Below are 21504 nucleotides of genomic sequence, written 5' to 3'. Positions count from 1 at the left end.
GCTGCTTATCACTGCAGGGGCTGCCCAGGCCCCCCAGCCTGCCTTGCCTCTCTTTTCTCAGTCATCTTTGCCACTTCACAGTGGACAAGGTGCTCCTATGTCTAGACCCTGTTCTCATGTGTTTACGGACAAGAAAACAGGCTCTTCATGGTGTAGTGATTTACCTGAAGCTCTTGGTTACTAAAGGGCAGAGCGGGGCCCCTGGGGTTATGGCCTCCTGATGCAGTCTTCTCTTTTCCACAGCTCAGGTAGCTCAGTGTATGCTGCTTGTGTTTTCTGACTGCTTTTTACCTGCTTTCCCATCCAGACCTGATGATCCCTGAGGGTGAGACCCTGTCTTTCCAACATAGTAGGACTCCCTGAAATGTGGATTGAAACAAGCAAGAAATAAAGTGCTGTTTGGAAGAATGAAGGGGAAAGGCACAGAGAGAGACTAATTGCCTTGGGTATGGGAAGGATGCCTGCCCAGGAACTTGGAACAGATTTATTTATGGCTGTTTTTGTGGGGGAGGCATATTTATTGCAGACTTGATTTCTCTTCCTGGTGATCCTGACAAGCTGTTTTCATTGAAGCAGCATGGCCCAAAGAACTAACAGTTCAGAGACCTGGATTCTAATTATGACCCTGCCACTTCCCAGCTAGGTAGCCTTGGACAAGTCGCTTCACCTCTCTGAACGTGGATTTGTTAATCTATCAAACTGGGGATCAGGATGCAAGATGAAATGAGAGGGGATATGTAAGAGCCCCCTGCACAGAGCCTTGCATCAGATTCTCCAAGCATCCAGTGTTTGTTGCCTGTGTGCTGGAGATTTAGTCTTTTTTCTTTTTTTGCTCTGTTGCCCAGGCTAGAGTGCAATGGTGCGATCTCAGCTCACTGCATCCTCTGCCTAACAGGTTCAAATGATTCTCCTGTCTCAGCCTCCTATGTAGCTGGGATTACAGGCACCTACCACCACGCCTGGCTAATTTTTTGTTTTTTGGGTTTTTGTTTTTGAGACAGAGTTTCACTCTTGTTGCCCAGGCTGAAGTGCAATTGTGCAATCTTGGCTCACAGCACCCTCCACCTCCTGGGTTCAAGCAGTTCTCCTGCCTCAGCCTCCCGAGTAGCTGGAATTGCAGGCATGCACCACCACACCCATCTAATTTTGTATTTTTAATAGGGATGGGGTTTCTCCATGTTGGTCAGGCTGGTCTCGAACTCCTGACCTCAGGTGAGTTGCCAGCCTCAGCCTCCCAAAGTGCTAGGAGTACAATTGTGAGCCACCACACCTGGCCTAATTTTTGTATTTTTAGTAGATATGATGTTTCACCATGTTGGTCAACCTGGCCTAGAACTCCTGACCTGAGGTGATCCACCCACCTTGGCCTCCCAAAGTGCTGGGATTACAGATTTACAGATGTGAACTGCCACACCCAACCGGCTGCTACATTTCTTTCTTTTTTTTTTTTTTTGAGACGGAGTTTCGCTCTTGTTACCCAGGCTGGAGTGCAATGGCGCGATCTCGGCTCACCGCAACCTCCGCCTCCTGGGTTCAGGCAATTCTCCTGCCTCAGCCTCCTGAGTAGCTGGGATTACAGGCACACACCACCGTGCCCAGCTAATTTTTTGTATTTTTAGTAGAGACGGGGTTTCACCATGTTGACCAGGATGGTCTCGATCTCTTGACCTCGTGATCCACCCGCCTCGGCCTCCCAAAGTGCTGGGATTACAGGCTTGAGCCACCGCGCCCGGCGGCTGCTACCTTTTTAAAAAAAGTATTATTCATTGAATTTCTGCTGTGGGATGGGAGTTGTAATTAAATTATCTCAAAATTGCTTTTAATCATTATCATCCCAGTTACAGAGAGGAAATGAGACTGAAAGACACATACATGTACCAGGTATTGTGCTAACTGTTTTACATACTGCATCTCATTTATCTTCAGAAGAGTGCCCTTGTTTGGATATTGCCAAAAGCTTGGCGAAGTCAGCCTGCCTTCCTGCTTACTGCCTTCTTCACTCGTTTTTCTTTCTTTCATTACCCACATATCCATTTACTATGTGCAAGGTACTATACTAATTTAAAATTTTAATTTTGTTATTTCTATGCCAACATTCAAATTCAGGAAATATAGACTAGACTTTTTAAAGGCTACAAACCCTTTTCTTCTGGCTAACTTGTATTGATCCTTCAAAGCCCAATTCAAATGGTCCCTGCTCTGGGAACACCACTTAGTCTTGAAAATCCAGACCCATCCCCACCTCCTTGTTTCCCATACTTCACATCTAACAAGTAAAGTTTACATCATTTTTTTTTCCTTTTTAAATTAGAGGTAAGGTCTCACTCTATCTCCCAGGCTGGAGGGTAGTGGTGCTGTCATAGCTCACTGCAGCCCCAAACTCCTGGACTTAAGCAATCCTCCTGCCTCGTACACCACCACACCCAGCTAATCATTTTTGTTTTTATTTTTGTAGAGATGGGTCTCACTATATTGCCCAGACTGGTCTCAATTTCCTGGCCTCAAGCAATCTTCTCTCCTTGGCCTCCCAAAGTGCTGGGGTCAGTTTTGTTTCAGTTCACAAACAGTTGATGCCTCCTCTGTGCTGGGAGCTGGAGACCCACATGAATCTAGACAATTCCTACCCTCAGAGAGCTTATATAGCCCAGTGATGGACACATACACACCAACAGGTCATGAAAATGCAGAGTGATTTGTATTATATGTGGGTTTTAGAGAATATTGCAATAGTAATAGCAGTCACCACCTTTGGCTAACATTGAGTACCATCATTGCTTGGTGTTCTCTATCCTTCTCTCCTCTGTACTCCAGAAACCCTCTGAAATAGGCTTTTACACAGATGGAGAAACTCTGAGGGGAGGGATGTAAAGTAACTTGTCTAAAGCCACTCAGCAAGTTGTGGCTGCACTCTGATTAGAACTCAGTTTTCCGACAGTGGGAACATAGGGGGGGGGTGGCTAGTGCCACGTGTCTTTGTCTCCTCTGTGGGTCTGGCTGTGAAGCTGCTAACGCTAAGTCTATCTTAATGTGGCTTATCTTTCTCCCTGGTCCTCATAGCTGACATTGGTGGTAGGAAGAATCAGCCTGAGAGGAATCAGACTCAAAAAGAGAGCCTTCCCAGACTCATGGATCCCTCAGCCCCAGTGGACACCAGGGCTGAGGGCAGATCAGCCAGGCAGTGCCTGAACAGTCTGAATAATTATCACTTCTTGCTCTATAAGTTTGGTAGAAAAGATTGGCCCCTCCTGGCTGAGTTAACTCAGGAGGGCTTCCTGGAGTGGGCAGCCTTAGAAGATAGGAAGGATGCTAGGCACGGTGGCTCACGCCTGTAATCGCAGCACTTTGGGAGGCCGAGGCGGGTGGATCATGAGGTCAAGAGATCGAGGCCATCCTGGTCAACATGGTGAAACCCCGTCTCTACTAAAAATACAAAAAATTAGCTGGGCATGGTGGTGCGTGCCTGTAGTCCCAGCTACTTAGGAGGCTGAGGCAGGAGAATTGCCTGAACCCAGGAGGCGAAGGTTGCGGTGAGCCGAGATCATGCCATTGCACTCCAGCCTGGGTAACAAGAGCGAAACTCTGTCTCAAAAAAAAAAAAAAAAAAAAAAGCGCCGGGCGCGGTGGCTCAAGCCTGTAATCCCAGCACTTTGGGAGGCCGAGGCGGGTGGATCACGAGGTCGAGAGATCGAGACCATCCTGGTCAACATGGTGAAACCCCGTCTCTACTAAAAGTGCAAAAAATTAGCTGGGCATGGTGGCACGTGCCTGTAATCCCAGCTACTCAGGAGGCTGAGGCAGGAGAATTGCCTGAACCCAGGAGGCGGAGGTTGCGGTGAGCCGAGATCGCGCCATTGCACTCCAGCCTGGGTAACAAGAGTGAAACTCCGTCTCAAAAAAAAAAAAAAAAAAAAAAAGAAGATAGGAAGGATTTCGTGAAATCTTTACTAGGCCACCAGAGTAGAAGGGGAGCAGTGGGAAACTTCCCTGGAGAAGAGCTCATGGAAAGAAATACCACCTACCTCTGGCCCTTTGGGAACTGCTTCGGGAATCTTTAGTCCTAGGCTCGTACACCCCTAAAAAACAAAGTAAGAATAAAGCCAGGGATGATATGGTAAATGGCCAAGAACACATACTCCGGAGCCAGACTGCCTGGGTTTGAATCCCAGTTACCAGCTATGTGACTTTGAGCAAGTTGCTTAACCTTTCTGCACCTCAGTTTCCTCATCTGTAAAATAAGGGGATGGGAATTGTGACTTTCCAGAACTATGGTGAAGAGCAAATGGGTTAAGAAGTATCAGAGTGTGCTGCTGTAAACTGTAGAGTCCTGGGCTTTCATTGGGAAGTATTACCTTTCATTGCTGTAGTTGAGACTGGTTGCTGGGGCAGTTGAAGAGGGAGTTAAAGAAATGGAATCATTGTGCAACCAGGAATCCCTTGGGACCTGGCCGAGTTGCAGCCCCAGAGCAGTCCTCAGGCCTGGAAGTAGGGCGACAGAGCCCTCAGTGTGCCCCTGGGTCCCTGGTTACCTGGCACTGTGGGCCAAAGAGACCCCTCTTCCTAGCACTCCCCTGTGACTTCCCAGGCCAGGGGAGGGTTGCAGGAAGGGTGATCAGGCAGGTCTGATCACCCTGGCAACTCAGGGTGAGGTGGGACACCTCACCTTGCCTGCTCCACTGAGCCCATCTCAGCAGATGGGGACAGTCCCATGAGATGTAAATAAAACATTCTTGTGGTGCAGAGCAGCTGCAGGGGGCTAGTAGCCCCCTATCAAGTGGAAGTTTGGTGAAATGTCTGCTCAGCAAGAGAGAAAGAATTTGTGTGTGTGTGTGTGTGTGAGAGAGAGAGAGAGAGGAGAGAGAGTGTGTGAGTGTGTGTGTGTGTGTGTGTGTGTGTGTGTGTGTGTGTACTGTTCGTTCCAGCTACCACCTACACTAGATAGAATGAAAACCACTTCTCCCTTCCCCCTGCCTCTTTTAGAGCCAACTCTGAACTGTGTCAGAGGGTTTGGCTTGTGGCTGTGGCTTGGAGATGCTGAATTCCACACTTTTGTGCCTCCTTGTTCTGGGAGGACTGGACGTCCTCGAAGGAGGCTGTGTGGCTTGTGCAGGCCATGGGACTGTTGGGGTAGAACTGGACATGTGATCATTGACAGGTCACTGGCTGTCTCTGTCTCCATTTCCCTGACTAATGGAGAATTTAGATGTTCTCCAAGATCCATTCCAGCTCTCACGTCTCTGGTTCTTACCCTAACTGCCTCTTCCCATCCCTGATTTCACCCTGGTGACATCACTGCTGCTGCACATTTGGGCCTTGAAAGTTTTGCCTCATTTCTTGGCATCCTGGGATCTTGCCTCCATGTGGGGCTTTTGTCAGGGTGCTAGTGGCCCCAGCCATCCTTCTGTGCCCCTTTCACCACACTGGATGCAGCAAGCCCCCTGCACTTTGTGGGGACTCTGCAGAGATTCAGGGTGAGTGCAGTTGGTGGAGTCAGGGCGTTGGGAGAGACACAAGCCAGCATAGGCCCAGGGGCTGTTCCCCACTTCCCTGAGCCATTGCTCCTGAAGGAGCCTCCTCCTGATGACAGAATCCCTCTGTTCCCCAGCTCTGGAAGCGCTTTCCAGTAATGTGCTGCCTACCCACAGGCAGGGAGCCAAGAGTAGATCTCAGACCTTCCTCCTCAGCCTGGGCCAGCCCTCCCTTCCCCTCCCCTCGGTCCCAGAGAGCCCATCAGGGCCTAGAGCTCCTTCAGCTCACGGAGCACCGGAGCCAGAACAGGAAAGCCAGGGAAACCAGCTCCAGGAATACGGCTCCAGCCCCAGGTATTCTGGAGCTGGCTAAAGGAGAAGGAATTCCTTGCACTGTAGTCAGGAGGCCCGGGACCCAGCTCGTTTTTCTTGTGTCCAATAGAATGCCAGCTGTCTGTCTGCCTGGTCATAAAGGCTCCAAGGTCTGGAATAGCATGACCCTCCCTATCAGCTGCCTCGGAGGTTCAGAGTCAGAGTCACCTCAATGTCCCCAGTGTCCATTATGGCCTGGCTCAGAGAAAATACCGAGCTTTGAGTAAAGAATTAATTAGCACTCTCTGCTACAAGTTTGAGACACCTAATCTACAATAGAGGGTTCTCCCTTAAATACGAGGGAAGCGCCATAACCAGCTTTGTCTTCTGCAAAATGGGGACAGTACCCATCCCGAGGGCTCTGGTGAGGACTGACCGAGAGGGTACGTTCCAGGCTCCCAGCACAGTTCTGGCTCATGGGATGCCTTCAGAGCTGAGGAGCGTTCTTCATGTTGCTGCTTTTGGCTTGTTTCACATGCCTGTCCCCTCCCCAGGCAAGAGCTGTGGCCAACTCTTCTCTGGGTCTCCCAGGCACTATATGGTGATTTATGGGGACAAGAAAGCTCTGTGGGTTGGGTTGATGGCACAGAGTGAGGGTAGGAAGCATATTTAGAGCCTGACCTCTTAGGTGGAGATGGAAGCCATCATCTGCCTGCCCTGGACTAGCTCTTTAGACTGTGCCTTCTCCTAAGGCAGCTCATGGTGCTAATACCAGGGCAGGGGCAGGGAGGCTGTGGAGATGGGCCAGCGCAGCTGGCTGGAGCTGGACTTCTGGCCTTGGGAAGCTGCTTTCTGGCCCCTGCCTGTAGGAGCTCTGCTGCCCTCATGCCTGCCTATCCCTCCTGCACTGTGTCTGACTCCCCTCCAGCACACTGCAGGTCTTTGGGGTGTTGTGCCATTGTCTTGTCTCAGCTGCTTCTGCCTGGGTTGTCTGACTGGTCTCAGTAAGTGCCAGAGAGAGAGTGGAACCTGGGAGATGACTGTGGATTGAAGGTTATGAGAGAGGGAGGCACCAGAAGATTCCTGCTCTAACCTGTGCAGACAGTGGTGGTCAGGGAACGCTTCCTGGAGGAGGAGGCAGGCCGAGGATATGGTGTCAGCCACATACAGTGGGGGTAGAGGTAGAGGCATGACTTTCTAGAGGGAGGAACTAGACTAGGCAAAGATTGGCAGACAAAAGAGGATGTGGCTCATATGGGGCAATTGCAAGGAATTTGGCAAGGCTGAAACCTGAGAGTTGACAGTGGGGAGAATGGGACATGAAGCAAGACCAGATGACAGAGGCAGTGCTGAAAATGTGGGCTTCATCTTCTACAGCAAGAGAGACTTGGGCCCAACATGACTAGCGCTTCCCAGGGGACCAGCCAGCTACACACTGGATGTTGACTGGTGGATGGTGCAAAGTCTGGGGGACTTTTCAGCAAAAGGGGTGATCTTGAAATTATTTTCCCTTTTATTGATATAGGAGGTAGAGGAACAAAAAGTGCCTTTTGGTCAGGTCTATTTTGAAATCAGGAGAATGCACAGGGTGGTTGTGAGGTCCTCCTGGCCTAGGATGGAGATATCTTTTTTTCCTAATGTGTTTTGAGTGTCACCAGGGTGCTTGGTTGGCACTGTGCCAGGATTCTGGGCCTGGATACTGTTCGGAGTGGAGTGTGAATTTCTTTTCTTTTTTTTTTTTTTTTTTGAGATGGAGTCTTGCTCTGTTGCCCAGGCTGGAGTGCAGTGGTGAGATCTCAGCTCACTGCAACCTCCACCTCCTGTGTTCAAGCAGTTCTTCTGTCTCAGCCCCCCGAATAGCTGTGATTACAGGCGTGCACCACCACGCTCGGCTAATTTTTCTATTTTTAGTAGAGACGGGGTTTCACCATATTGGTCAGGCTGGTCTGGAACTCCTGACCTCAGGTGATCCACCCACCTTGGCCTCCCAAAGTGCTGGGATTATAGGTGTGAGCCACCGCGCCCACTCAGGAGTGTGAACTTTGACTTGTAGCTGTACTAGCATTGCCCAGATCCCTACTTGAGTGTAGGAAGGGCTTTGAGCATGAAGAGGGAAGTTCCTCCTCTGTCCCAAGGATCTCAATAGTAAGTAATGAGATCAGAGGCCTGGCCAGGCAGACAGGTTATCGGAAATCTTGGGTGACGTCCCAGCCCTGTGTATTTTCAAGTCAGCAGATTATTTGTTGAGCACCTCTTGTGTCCTCGCCCTGGGTGTATGATGAGAAGCAGTTACGGCATCTGCCTGCACAGAGCTTGCAAGATAGAGAAGGGGAGGAGAGACAGCTTTGCTTTTATCCTTATCCTTTTTTTTTTTTTGAGGCTGGGCTCAAGCGATCCTCCTGCCTTGGCCCTCCTGAGTAGCTGGGACTACAGGCGCATACCATGCCCAGCTATTTTTTTTTTTAAGCGAAGATGAAGTCTCCCTATGTTGTACAAGCTGGTGTCAAATTATAGGCCTCAGGTGATCCTTTTGCTTCAGCCTCCCAAAGTGCTGGGATTGCAGACATAAGCCTCTGTGCCAGGCCAGAGAGAGCTTTTCTCTTGAGCAAAGGGTCATACCTTCTTGGCCATGCTGACCCTGGGAGTATGGTGCCCAACATGCAACTAGATGCTCAGGTTTTTTCCACCCACTTACTCACCCCAAAACAAAACAAACAATAAAAACCACTCACAGGAGCTTGCGGCCAAACCTGGTACTGAGAGAGGCCCTCTCATGGGGATTTTTGCTACTTCTCAGCTCTGGGTTTGGAGCCTCCAGTTGGACTACAGCAGAGCGGCCTGCTGCTGGCCAGGACACAGCCTGGGGAGATGGCTGGTGGGTCTCAGAGAGAGGGGTGTGAGGAAGCCTTGATGGAAGGGAAAGATAGGAGAGCTTGAATTACAGAACTGTGCAGTTTAATGGGAACTGGGTCATCAGACCTGGGTTCTGTTCTGGTTCTGCTTCCCATTTGCTGTGTGACTTTGGGCAAGTCCCTTCCCTCTTCTGAGCCTCAGTTGCCCCATTTTTTTTTTTTTTTTTTTTTTTGAGACGGAGTTTCACTCTTGTTACCCAGGCTGGAGTGCAATGGCACGATCTCGGCTCACCGCAACCTCCGCCTCCTGGGTTCAGGCAATTCTCCTGCCTCAGCCTCCTGAGTAGCTGGGATTACAGGCACGCGCCACCATGCCCAGCTAATTTTTTGTGTTTTTAGTAGAGACGGGGTTTCACCATGTTGACCAGGATGGTCTCGATCTCTTGACCTCGTGATCCACCCGCCTCAGCCTCCCAAAGTGCTGGGATTACAGGTTTGAGCCACCGCGCCCGGCCAGTTGCCCCATTTTAAAGTGGATGGCATTGAGCTAGAAGCAGGATAGCAAATAGAGTTTATCTCACCTGCCAAAGCTGGTTGCCGTTGACATCCTTGAGCCGTGTCTTGAACAGCTGCCTGTACTCAGCAGGAAAGCCTACTGTTTTGCAGGCTTGCAGACCCCAGGCCTCATTATCCCTGAGTTCCTTCCCGTGCTGGTATTCTTAGATTCTTCTGTGCTTTCTTCTGTCTCCTATGCCACTCCCCACCAGCTGGTTGTCTGCCTTCTGCTTAAACAGCTCCATGATAGGGAACTGCCATCTTCCCTCAGACAGAATTGTTAGATTGTTATTCCTCAGGTTGAGCGAAGCTCTGCCTCCCTGAACTTGTGCCTGGAAAAATGCTTTGGGTTCAGGCGTGGGTGATGCCCTTAGGTACTTGGCGCGTCAGTAATCAGTTTACAATTTCTGCCTTCTGGAGGCACATAGAATGCTGCTTTCTAACATTTGGTGACAGCGACAGAGATAGCATGTATATATCCTTCGAAAAAAAGTGCTTTAAAAACACTGTCACTTGGTTTATGATGGCAAAGCTGTGAAGCTAGCATTGTCCCTTCCATTTTCCAGGCGAGGAAGTGGAGGCTCAGAGAGTTAACAGAGCAGCCCTCTGAGACCCAGCCTGTGCACCTCTCGCCAGCTGCGCTCCTCCTCCCTGGCCCGTCCCCAACCTTCTGTTCTCCCGGCTCCTCCGAAAGCCCACGGCCTCCCGTTCTCTCGCCCTCCGCAGGTTTCCATGTGATCCCCACTATCTCAAGCATCGTCCCGGAGAGCTGCCTGCTGATCGTGGTGGGGCTGCTGGTGGGGGGCCTGATCAAGGGCGTAGGCGAGACACCCCCCTTCCTGCAGTCCGACGTCTTCTTCCTCTTCCTGCTGCCACCCATCATCCTGGACGCGGGCTACTTCCTGCCGCTGCGGCAGTTCACAGAAAACCTGGGCACCATCCTGATCTTTGCTGTGGTGGGCACGCTGTGGAACGCCTTCTTCCTGGGCGGCCTCATGTATGCCGTGTGCCTGGTGGGCGGTGAGCAGATCAACAACATCGGCCTCCTGGACAACCTGCTCTTCGGCAGCATCATCTCTGCTGTGGACCCCGTGGCGGTTCTGGCTGTCTTTGAGGAAATTCACATCAATGAGCTGCTGCACATCCTTGTCTTTGGGGAGTCCCTGCTCAATGACGCCGTCACTGTGGTGAGGAGGCTAGGGGCCATGCCCATGTCCAAACAGGATACAAACCCAAATCCAGGCCCAGCGGTGAATCCCTCATCTGCCCGCAAAAAATAGTAATAAAAACAGCTAAGGCCATTCCTGCTTCCTGTGTGCCAGGCACCACGCTGAGCCCTTCGACATGGATTATCTCATTTAAGTCCTCATGGCTGCCTTAGGAGGTGCTTATGATTCTCATTTTCCAGAGGAGGAAACAGGCCCAAAGAAGTAAAATAACCTACTGGAGTGTGAACCAATTTGTGATTGAACCAGGTCTGTCTGACTCCAGGGCCTGAGTCTTGGATTATGTGCTCCCCACTTGACTTGTTTTTTGTTTTTTAAGAAACAGGGTCTTGCCCTGTCTCCTAGGCTGGTGAAATGGTGCAGTCATAACTCACTGCAGCCTCAAATTCCTGGGCTTGAGATCCTCCTGCCTCAGCCTTCCAAGTGGCTAGGACTACAGGCATGCACCACCACACCTGGCTAATTTTTTTAACTTTCTTGTAGAGATGGAGTTTGACCATGTTGCCCAGGCTGGTCTTGAACTCTTGGCCTCAAGTGATCCTACTGCCTCGGCCTCCCATAGTGCTGAGATTATAGACCTGAGCCACTAAGCCTGGCCCTTCACTTATATTTTAATATGATCTTGGGCAAGTTACTTATACTCTCTGTGCCTCAGTTTCCTCTTCACAGACCATATCATCTGTGAGGGGCCTTTCAGCTCTCATGTTGGCTGTATCTTACATTAGAATTTGGTTTGTGCACAGTTTTTTGGGCAGAGATTATGGGAAGGGCCTTGTCTCCAAAATCTCCAGAAGGTGATGAGTAAAAGATGTTGGCCACTTGCTTGCTGTGTGACCTTGAGCAAACGCTATACCTCTGTGGGCCTCAGCTTTGTTGTTGTTGTTGTTGTTGAGACGGAGTCTTGCTCTTTCTCCCAGACTGGAGTGCAGTGATGCGATCTCGGCTCACCGCAACCTCCATCTCCCAGGCTCAAGCAATTCTCCTGCCTCAGCCTCCCAAGTCGCTGGGATTACAGGCATGTGTCACCATGCCCAGCTAATTTTTGTGTTTTTAGTAGAGACAGGGTTTTGCCGTGTTGGCCAGGCTGGTCTCAAACTCCTGACTTAGGTGATCTGCCCACCTTGGCCTCCCAAAGTGCTGGGATTGCAGGCGCGAGCTGGAGTGAGTTCCCAGCCAGAACTCACCTTTGATAGCTACAAAGTGCCAGAGGATTAGTGCTTGCCTCCAGGGTCTGCACTTGGTGACGCCATATACACCTCACACACCCTTCCTCCCAGCCGGTTTCCTTGGGAAACAGATGTGTGCATGTGCATACTCACGTCGTGTTGTGAGAACACTCCTACCCCCTCCTAAGCTGTCCCCCTCAGAGCAGCTGCACACACAGGAAAGCTCAAGGGCACATGTGCATGCTCAGGCCATGACTCCCACCTCTGCAACACCTCAGAGTAGAGACAGACTGGTGTTCAGCTGCCAGCAGCCTCGGCTTCCTGTTCCTCCCCTGCCTACTCATGGAGCTGGGTAGAGCAGTAGCCTGGCCTGAGCAGGCAGGCCTTTGTCCTGGCCTCCTCCAGCACCAGCCCTTGCCCAGGGTTACCATGTGAGCCTCAGTTTCCCCATCTGTGACACAGGGATTACAGTAGTCTGTTGTCCTCCCAGGCTTCTTATAGGGTTACTTACATTAGTGAGTCATACTCACTAATGTCTGTGAAGCCAGTGGGTGCCAAAGATAAAGCCCTCTCCAGTGGGATCTGGGTATTGGGGTTCAGTTTAGCACTGCTGTGGAGCTTGGGCATGGTTGCATCGAGCAGGTAACAGACCTGGCCACTTGTGAACCAATGGTTCTGTCTCCCAAGGGCCATGGCAGTGGTGGTAGTGATTGCTGGTGTTCACTGGGTGCTTCCCGTCTGAATGTGTATTGCCTCATTTTTATTTATTTATTTAGAGACAGAGTCTCCTTCTGTCACACAGTGTCACCCAGGAGTACAGTGGCACAACTGTAGCTCACTGCAGCCTCAGACTCCTCAAATGATCCTCCCCTCTTAGCCTCCCGAGTAGCTAGGACTGCAGGTGCTGGCCCTGGTCATCACACGCAGCTAATTTATTTATTTGTTCATTTATTTTGTAGATATGGGGTCTCATTATGTTGCCTGGGCCGGTCTCAAACTGCTGGACACAGACGATGTTCCGTCCTTGGCCTCCCAAAGTGCTGAGATTACAGGCGTGAGCGCTGTGCCTGGCCTGCATTGCCTCTTTTAATCTATGCAGTAACTCCATGAGGTTGACACAGTTATTATCCTAGCTCTTTGAGATGAGGAAACTGAGGAAGAGAGGTTACATTAGTCTGATACATGATATAGCTGAGGTTCAAATCTGTAGTCTTAAGTCCAAAGCCCAAGGGCTTTCCACTGTGTTACTCTGCTTCTCTGTAGTTCCAGGGATAATAGCACCAGGCCAGAAAGGAGGACCTTCCCGTCTGTGCCCACTTCATGGGCCCATGTGGTGGACCATGAGGACCCATGAATCCCCTCAGACCAGGAATGAGTCTGCTGCTGGAGCCCTGCCCTATCCCCCAGATGGCTGGGGCCAGGCGGCACCAGGCCTGGCCAGTGCTCAGCATCTCCCCTTCCTGCCTGGCCCAAGTCAGGCCTTTCTGGAGCTCTGGGCATGGGTGTGAGTGCCCCATTTCCCAGAGAGTAAAGCTGGAGGCTGACCCTCAGCTGCCTGGTCGCAGGTCTGTGCCCTGGAGCAGGTCACTCCTCACAGTCCATTCCTCCTGCTCTATTTGGAGGATTCACTCTCATGGATCATCAGGTCCTCCCCTCCTTTCCCCCAGGCCTGGAAACTCCCTGCTCGGTCCTGGTAGAGCTGTCTAGGACAGGCTTGAGTAGGCCAGGCAGCTCAGGAAGCCGGCAATAGGAGCCAGATCCTCAAAGCTGTCTGCTGGGGAGGTCTCAGCCCATGGTTGTCAGGGAACAAGTTCTGGGCCCCGTTCTGTTTCTGGGCTGGGGGCCCCTGGCATGTTGTTTTACTGCAGTGAACCTCAGTTTAGCCAAGGAGCATCCTTGACCCACCTGCCTCGCATGGTTGTTGAGTGTCAACTTGGATGAAGACCATCAGAGGGCTTTTTATTTTTTTTGAGACGGAGTCTAGCTCTGTCGCCTAGGCTGGAGGGCTGGAGTGCAGTGGTGCAATCTCGGCTCACCGCAACCTCCGCCTCCTGGGTCCAAGCCATTCTCCTGCCTCAGCCTCCCAAGTAGCTGGGATTACAGGCATGTGCCACCACACCTGGCTAATCTTTTGTATTTTTAGCAGAGATGGGGTTTCACTGTGTTAGCCAGGATGGTCTTGATCTCCTGATCTTGTGATCTGCCCGCCTCAGCTTCCCAAAGTGCTGGGATTGTAGGCGTGAGCTACCACACCTGCCCAAATCAAAGGACTTTACAGTGTATGACATGCCACCTAAATATCTGATGATAGTTTTGCAATGACCATCTATTTCCCAGCCCAGGAGACAGGGACGCTTTAGAGAGCCTCTAGTTCCATAGCATCTGAACTTGGCTGTTCATTGCAACCCCTGGGGAGCTTGTTACATAGAGATTCCTTGGCCCTATCCCAGAGAGTCCAAGTCCAGTATGGCCTGAACATGTGTATTTTCGGAAAGCTTCAGAGGTTAAGAAATCATGTTCTGGTTCATTGTGTGAACTTGCCTTTTTTGTGCTGAAGGAGGGACTGAAACCCAGTGACAGGCACGATGTGCCCAGGGTCAAGCAGTGAGAGGCAGACTTGATAGCAGCAGGTGTAGCTAACCTGGTTCCCAGCACTTTATTCACTAACTTAGTCCTCACAGCTGTCCTAAAAGTTGGCGTGATTATCCTCATTTTATAGATGGGAGAATTGAAACTCAGGGGGATGAATTTGCTTCCTGTGCACAGCCCAGGAGTGGCAGAGCCAGGATTCCAGCCCAGACGGTTTGGCTTCAGGGTCGTCGTAGAGCTCCCCAGGGCCACCCCTTTACCAGTGTGGCACGCGGCCAACTCAGAGCAAGCTCCTCAGCCCCGGGCCAAGGTTTTGAGCACCTGCTTGGCAGTAGGGGTTCTCTGCTACCGTGTGGCCTCTTCTTGTGACTTGTGACCATGGTTAACAGAGGGGACTGGATCGCTCTAGGTAGACCCCAGGGAGCCATGAGGCCAGGGCCCTCTCCTCCCACCCACCAGTCTGCACATCCTCCCCAGGTCCTGTATCACCTCTTTGAGGAGTTTGCCAACTACGAACACGTGGGCATCGTGGACATCTTCCTCGGCTTCCTGAGCTTCTTCGTGGTGGCCCTGGGCGGGGTGTTTGTGGGCGTGGTCTACGGGGTCATCGCAGCCTTCACCTCCCGATTTACCTCCCACATCCGGGTCATCGAGCCGCTCTTCGTCTTCCTCTACAGCTACATGGCGTACTTGTCAGCCGAGCTCTTCCATCTGTCAGGCATCATGGCGTGAGTTCTGCACACAGCAGGCAGTGGGCTTGGCGGGGTGTGGGCAGGGGCTGCCAGCTTGGTTTCCCCAGGCTCGTAGGGTCATGGAGCTTCCAGGGCCCAGCGTTGAGCTCCAGGGATGAGACATGAGCTCCAGGCCCCAGGCCTGCTTGGTAGCCATTTAAATGGCCAAGGTCATCAGTGGCTTCCTAAAAGAGGAGGGGTACTTCTGCTGGGCACCCTGGGGTCCAGGAATATGGAGAGGGCATTTCAGGCTAGGAGCAGATGAGGCAAAAGTGACCTACATAAGGGCAAGCCCAGGGCACAGGAGGGAAGAACCTTAGAAGCCACCAAGCCTCCAGTTGAGGAAAGCCACAGCCCTGCTACTTCACTTGTCTCAAAGGGAGTCCCCTCAGCAGCCCCAGTAAGGAGGCTGGAGGCTGGAGGCCTCTGTGGAAGCAAGGAGTCTCACCAGGCCTGAGTCCTGGTGGTGCCGAGGCCCCACTGGGCATGGAAATGGGGAGAATGGGATGTGGACAGGCAGTGAGGGGCAAAGGGGTTCCAGTGCAGAGGCAAGGCAGAACTGGGGTTCAGGGCACCTGGCTCCCAGGAGCAGAGCCCGGGTGCGAGTGCTGGGCTGGGAGGACTCCAAGCTCCAAGCAGCTGCTGGGAACAAAGCTCCCTGCAGAGACCCCTGTGTGCAATGGCAGATGCCACCCTTGAGGGGAACAAACTTCCCTTCCAAGAGACCATGGGCCTGTGCCATTGACTCCTATTGGGTGGAGAGGCAACGTGTGCCCTCGGGGCAAAGGTGCAGGCTCTGGAGCTGGACCCAGTGTGGTTTGTGTCTTGGCTTTGCTGCCCAGAGGCAGCATGACAGTGGGCAGGTAACTCTTTCTCTTAGAGTCAGACCCCTTATCTTTTTTTCTTTTTTTTAAACATGGTCCCACTGTCACCCAGGCTGGAATGCAGTAGCACAATCTCAGCTCACTGCAGCCTCCACCTTCTGGGTTGAAGAGATTCTCCCATCTCAGCTCCTCAGGTAGCCGAGATTACAGGTGCCCACCACCACAACTGGCTAAGTTTTGTGTTTTTAGAAGAGACAGGGTTTTGCCACATTGGCCAGTACTGGTCTCGAACTCGTGGCCTCAAGTAATCCACCTTTCTTGGTCTCTCAAAGTGCTGGGACTACAGGTGTGAGCCACCCAGCCTAGCCAAGATCACTCAGTTTAAAAATGGAGGGATACACCTGTGTCTGTAGGGTTGATGCCAGGATGAGTGGGAACGGGGTGTAAAGCAGGCAGCAGGCCCCCGGCCCATAAGGGAGCTCGGAACATGGGCACCTTGGTTATGGCCCCGTCACCCCCGGCCAGGGAGGGGCTCAGGCAGGTGCAGCTCGACGCAGAGTCCTGAGCCCACTCTTTCCTGCCCCAGGCTCATAGCCTCGGGAGTGGTGATGCGCCCCTATGTGGAGGCCAACATCTCCCACAAGTCTCACACCACCATTAAGTACTTCCTGAAGATGTGGAGCAGCGTCAGCGAGACCCTCATCTTCATCTTCCTCGGTGTCTCCACCGTGGCCGGCTCCCACCACTGGAACTGGACCTTCGTCATCAGCACCCTGCTCTTCTGCCTCATCGCCCGCGTGCTGGGTGAGGGCCAGGGCTGGGGCAGGGTAGGGGGGCAGGGTGTGGTGTGTGGGGGTGAGTGGGCTATGGTGTGGTGTGTGGAGGGGCCAGGCTGTGTGGTGTGTGCCTGTGGTATAGTGTGTAAGTATGTTGTGTGGAGGGGCGGGGCTGTGGTATGTGTATGCGTATTGTGTGTATGGTGTGTATATATTGCATTGTGTGGAGAAGCTGAGCTGTGGGGGGTTTAGGCTGTGGTGCAGTGTGTGTGTGCTGTGTGTAGTATATTGTGGCAGGGCTGAGTGTGTGGAGGAGCTCGGTGTGTGTGTGGAGGGGCTGGGTGTGGGAGGGCTGGGTGTGTCTGGAGGGGCTGGGTGTGCATGTGTGTGTGTGGAGGGGCTGTGTGTGTGTGGTGGGGCTGGGGGTGTGTGTGTGGAGGAGCTGGGTGTGTGTGTGTGGAGGGGCTGGGTGTGTGTCTGTGTGTGTAGAGGGGCTGGGTGTGTGTCTGTGTGTGTAGAGGGGCTGGGGATGTGTGTGTGTGGTGGGGCGGGGTGTGTGTGGAGGAGCGGGGTGTGTGTGTGTGGAGGGGCTGTGTGTGTGTGTGGAAGGGCTGTGTGTATGTGGTGGGGCTCGGTGTGTGTGTGGAGGGGCTGGGTGTGGGGGGAACTGGGTGTGTCTGGAGGGGCTGGGTGTGTGTGTGTGGAGGAACTGGGTGTGTGTGTGTGTGGAGGGGCTGGGTGTATGTGTGGAGGGGCTGGGTGTGTGTGTGTGTGTGGAGGGGCTAGGTGTGTGTGTGGGGGGGCTGTGTGTGTGTGGTGGGGCTGTGTGTGTGTGGAGGGGCTGTGTGTGCGCGTGGTGGGGCTGGATGTGTGTGTGGAGGGGTTGGGTGTGTGTGTGTGTGTGTGTGTGTGTGTGAGGGGCTGGATGTGTGTGTGGAGGGACTGTGTGTGTGTGTGGTGGGGCTGGGTGTGTGTGTGTGGAGGGACCGTGTGTGTGTGTGTGTGTGTGTGTGTGGAGGGGTTGGGTGTGTGTGTGGTGGGGCTGTGTGTGTGTGTGGAGGGGCTGGGTGTGTGTGTGGAAGGGCTCTGTGTGTGTGTGTGTGTGTATGTGTAGGGGCTGGGTGTGTGTGTGTGTAGGGACTGGATGTGTGTGTGTGGAGGGGCTGGATGTGTGTGTGTAGGGGCTGGGTATGTGTGTGGAGAGGCTGTGTGTGGAGGGGCTCTGTGTGTGTGTGGAGGGCCTGGATGTGTGTGTGTAGGGGCTGTGTGTGTGTGTGGAGGGGCTGGATGTGTGTGTGGAGGGGCTGGGTGTGGAGGGGCTGGGTGTGTGTGTGGAGGGGCTGCGTGTGTGTGTGTGTATGTAGAGGGGCTGAGTATGTGTGTGTGTGTGTGTGTGTGTGTGTGTGTGAGATGCAGTTTGTGATGGAAGCGCCCTGGTTGGCTCCTGCCTGCTCCCAGCACAGCTGGACAGGAGGGGCTTCCCCTTTCCATGATGGGCCCTTGAGCAGGGAGAAAGCAGCCTGTGTCACAGCCAGGCTGTGGTCTCTGCAGACAGTCACGCTGTGTGAGAGTGAGGGGGCCCTGAGACCCTCTGACTCTGAGCCTGTGGTTGTCCTGAGGAGGAGCCTGAGGCCCACAGAACCCAGGTCTGTGACTCTGAGCTGAGTGCTTTCTGCACAGTCTCAAGCACAGGTGATGTGAGCACGTGCAGAGGAGCATGCAGTGCTCCAAACCTGTGCAGTAGACTGGGGCACACATGGGGACCGGACCCCAGGTGCACAGGTTCCACCCACGTGTGCCCAACACACCTCACCCCAGGGCCTCAGCTGCCCCATGCCTGGATCTCTCACTTCTTCTCTGAGTTAGGTCTGTGTCCCTGAGCCTGGCCAGACCTCGCATTGACTTGGTGCACTTTTGAAATCCACTTTGTTCCTGAGCCTCATCCTCCAGGGATTCTGGTTCTGTGGGTGGAGGTTGGGCCCAGCCCTCCACATTTTTTATGCTTTATTATGGAAAATTTCAAGTACTTAGAAAAGTAGAGCGAATAGGATAATGACCCCCCCACATACCCATCACATAAGTATCACTTGTGACCCATCTTGTTTGATCTTTCCCCCTCTTCCTGTCCCCACCCTCCTGCCACTGGAGGCTCTCTGATGTCTCTAAAGCACATCCAGGCTGGGCAAGCCCCTTCAGGATCCAGCCAGCTCTTGGATCGAGGAGTTCAAGGCACTCTGGGCTGAGGGACCCAGGAATTGAGTGAGCGGGGTGGGCTTAGTAGTGGAGACTTCCTGGATACACAGAGAAATCACTGGTGCAGAAGCCAGGAGGGGCTGGGCATAGCCGGACCTGACCCTTACCCCCGCTGCCCTCCCCTACAGGCGTGCTGGGCCTGACCTGGTTTATCAACAAGTTCCGCATCGTGAAGCTGACCCCCAAGGACCAGTTCATCATCGCCTATGGGGGCCTGCGAGGGGCCATCGCCTTCTCTCTGGGCTACCTCCTGGACAAGAAGCACTTCCCTATGTGTGACCTGTTCCTCACTGCCATTATCACCGTCATCTTCTTTACCGTCTTTGTGCAGGTGCTGGGACAGAGCAGAGCAGGCCCTTGCCTTGGGGACCCTGATGCTGTTCCCGTGGAAAGAGAGGAAAGCGTGTGATTTCAAATGTGATTCTAGTCCCAGCTCTACCACTAACTTGCCGTGTGATCTTGGGCAAGCCACTCCCCTTTTCTGGGCCTCAGTTTCCTCAATGGTAAAGTGATAATTGTGATGAGTCATTGCAGAGTGACTGATCAGAATGTAAAGGAACCAGAATGCTGCCCAACGTAATTTGGAACCCATGGAGCATTAAGAGAAGTGGGTATTGGCTGGGCGCAGTGGCTCACGCCTATAATCCCAGCACTTTGGGAGACTGAGGCGGGTGGATTGCCTGAGGTCAGGAGTTTGAGACCAGTCTGACCAACATGGTGAAAGCCTGTCTCTACTGAAAATACAAAATTAGCTGGGCGTGGTGATGCATGCCTGTAATCCCAGCTACTTGGGAGGCTGAGGCAGAAGAATCACTTGAACCCAGGAGGTGGAGGTTGCAGTGAGCTGAGATCGTGCCATTGCACTCTGGCCTGGGCAACAAGAGTGAAATTCCATCTCAAAAAAATAAAAAGAGAGAGAGAAGTGGGTACAGACCCAAGATCTCTCTTTGCTACAAACTCATCGTAGGGGTTTAGGCAAGAGATTTCATATCTTAGGGTCTGTTTCTGCATCTGTAAAATGGGAATAATATCACAGCATGGGGAACTGGAAAGGGCTCTGAGCCAGCAGCAGGAGGCCTGGTCAGCCCTAGTTGTGTGTTGTTGTCTCTCTGACCCTAAGAAAGACCCTCCCTTCTCTGGGTCTCAGTTCCCATCTGTAAAGTGAGGAAACTGGGCGAGGTGATTCCCAAGAATCCTTCCATCCAGCTTGCTGGTCAGTGATTTCTGTGCATTTCAACAGCCCAGGCTTAGCTAAGAGCACTCTCCTGCCTAAGGTCCCCAAGGAAGCCCAGCCTGTGATGGTACAGATTACTTCACCTTAACTGACTTTGTCTGACCTTGGACAAATGAGAAACACTCTTATCTGAGCCTCCGTTTCTTTCTTTCTTTCTTTCTTTTTTTTTTTTGAGCCAGAGTCTTGCTCTGTCACCTAGGCTGGAGTGCAATGGCATGATCTCGGCTCACTGCAACCTCTACCTCCTGGGTTCAAGTGATTCTTCTGCCTCCCAAGTAGCTGGGATTATAGGCATGTGCCACCACACCCGGCTAATTTTTGTATTTTTAGTAGAGATAGGGTTTCACCATGTTAGCCAGGCCAGTCTTGAATTCCTGACCTCCGGCGATCTGCCCACCTCAGACTCCAATGTGCTGGGATTATGGGCGTAAGCCCACGCCCGGCCTGAGCCTCTATTTCTTTACCATTCTTTCTGTCTTTTCTGGGCACTAATCCTCAAAAAGCCCTAGATGGGATATGTCTTTGCCTTCTCTTGAGAAAAAAAGATAGGGGAAACTTGGGGCTGGGCTTATTTTCTGTCCTTTAAAAGAAGAGGGTGCCCTGGTGCAGTGGCTCATGCCTATAATCCCAGTACTTTGGAAGCTTGAGTCAGGAGGATCCCTTGAGCCCAGGAGTTCAAGACCAGCCTAGGCTACAAGTAAGACCTTGTCTCTACAAAGAGTTAAAAAAACTTAGCCAGGTGTGGTAGTGCACACCTGTAGTCCCAGCTACTTGGGAAGCTGAAGTGGGAGGACAGCTTGGACCCAAGCGGTTGAGGCAACTATGAGCTGTGATTGTGCCACTGTACTCCAGCCCGTGGGACAGAGTGAGATGCTGTCTCAGGAAAAAGAGAGGCTGGGCGGGGTGGCTCACACCTGTAATCCTAGCATTTTGGGAGACCAAGGCTGGTGGATCACCTGAGATCAGGAGTTCGAGACCAGCCTGACCAACATGGTAAAACCCTGTCTCTACAAAAAAAATACAAAAATTAGCCGGGCGTGGTAGCACACACCTGTAATCCCAGCTGGGAGACTGAGGCAGGAGAATCACTTGAACCCAGGAGGTGGAAGTTGCAGTGAGCTGAGATCAGTCACGCCACTGCACTCCAGCCTTCCAGCCTAGGTGACAGAGTGAGACTCCATCTCAAAAAAAGGAGAGGAGGCTGCCACTTTTGTCATCTTAACCTGCTTACATCTTCAAAAAAATTTTCTCATGTGCTGATGATTTTCCAAGCCCATTAAAGGCAGCATTGGGGAGGGGCCCTCCCTCCAGAGCCAGCCTGCCTGGGTTTGAGTCATGGCTATACTGCTTCTGTGGGATCTTAGAAAGCTGCTTAACGTCTCTGAGCCTCAGTTTCTGCATCTGTTGAATAGGGACAAGGAAGGGCCTCCCACTTAGTGCTGTGGGTACTGGAGAGCTGATACTAGAACACTTACAAGCACATGCGTTGATCACACGAGGTGTGCAGTTGAAGCTGCTGCT

The 21504-nt window shown here is 52.4% G+C and overlaps 1 protein-coding gene across 2 annotated transcripts in view; it reads left to right on the top strand.

Annotated features, from left to right (window-relative positions):
* Nucleotides 1–21504, top strand: part of SLC9A1 (solute carrier family 9 member A1) — a 63421-nt gene that overhangs the window by 36822 nt on the left and 5095 nt on the right. For both annotated transcript variants that reach the window (XM_003921266.4, XM_074380327.1), the window contains exons 2-5: nucleotides 9911–10371; nucleotides 14643–14893; nucleotides 16307–16524; nucleotides 18878–19080. In XM_003921266.4, the coding sequence (XP_003921315.1) occupies nucleotides 9911–10371; nucleotides 14643–14893; nucleotides 16307–16524; nucleotides 18878–19080 (1133 nt within the window). The remainder of the gene's footprint in view (nucleotides 1–9910; nucleotides 10372–14642; nucleotides 14894–16306; nucleotides 16525–18877; nucleotides 19081–21504) is intronic.

This window comes from Saimiri boliviensis, chromosome 11 (genome assembly GCF_048565385.1).
Source record: "Saimiri boliviensis isolate mSaiBol1 chromosome 11, mSaiBol1.pri, whole genome shotgun sequence".
Lineage (NCBI taxonomy): Eukaryota > Metazoa > Chordata > Mammalia > Primates > Cebidae > Saimiri > Saimiri boliviensis.
The sequence above is the reverse complement of the archived record's forward strand: the minus strand, read 5'-3'. Positions and strand labels throughout refer to the sequence as shown.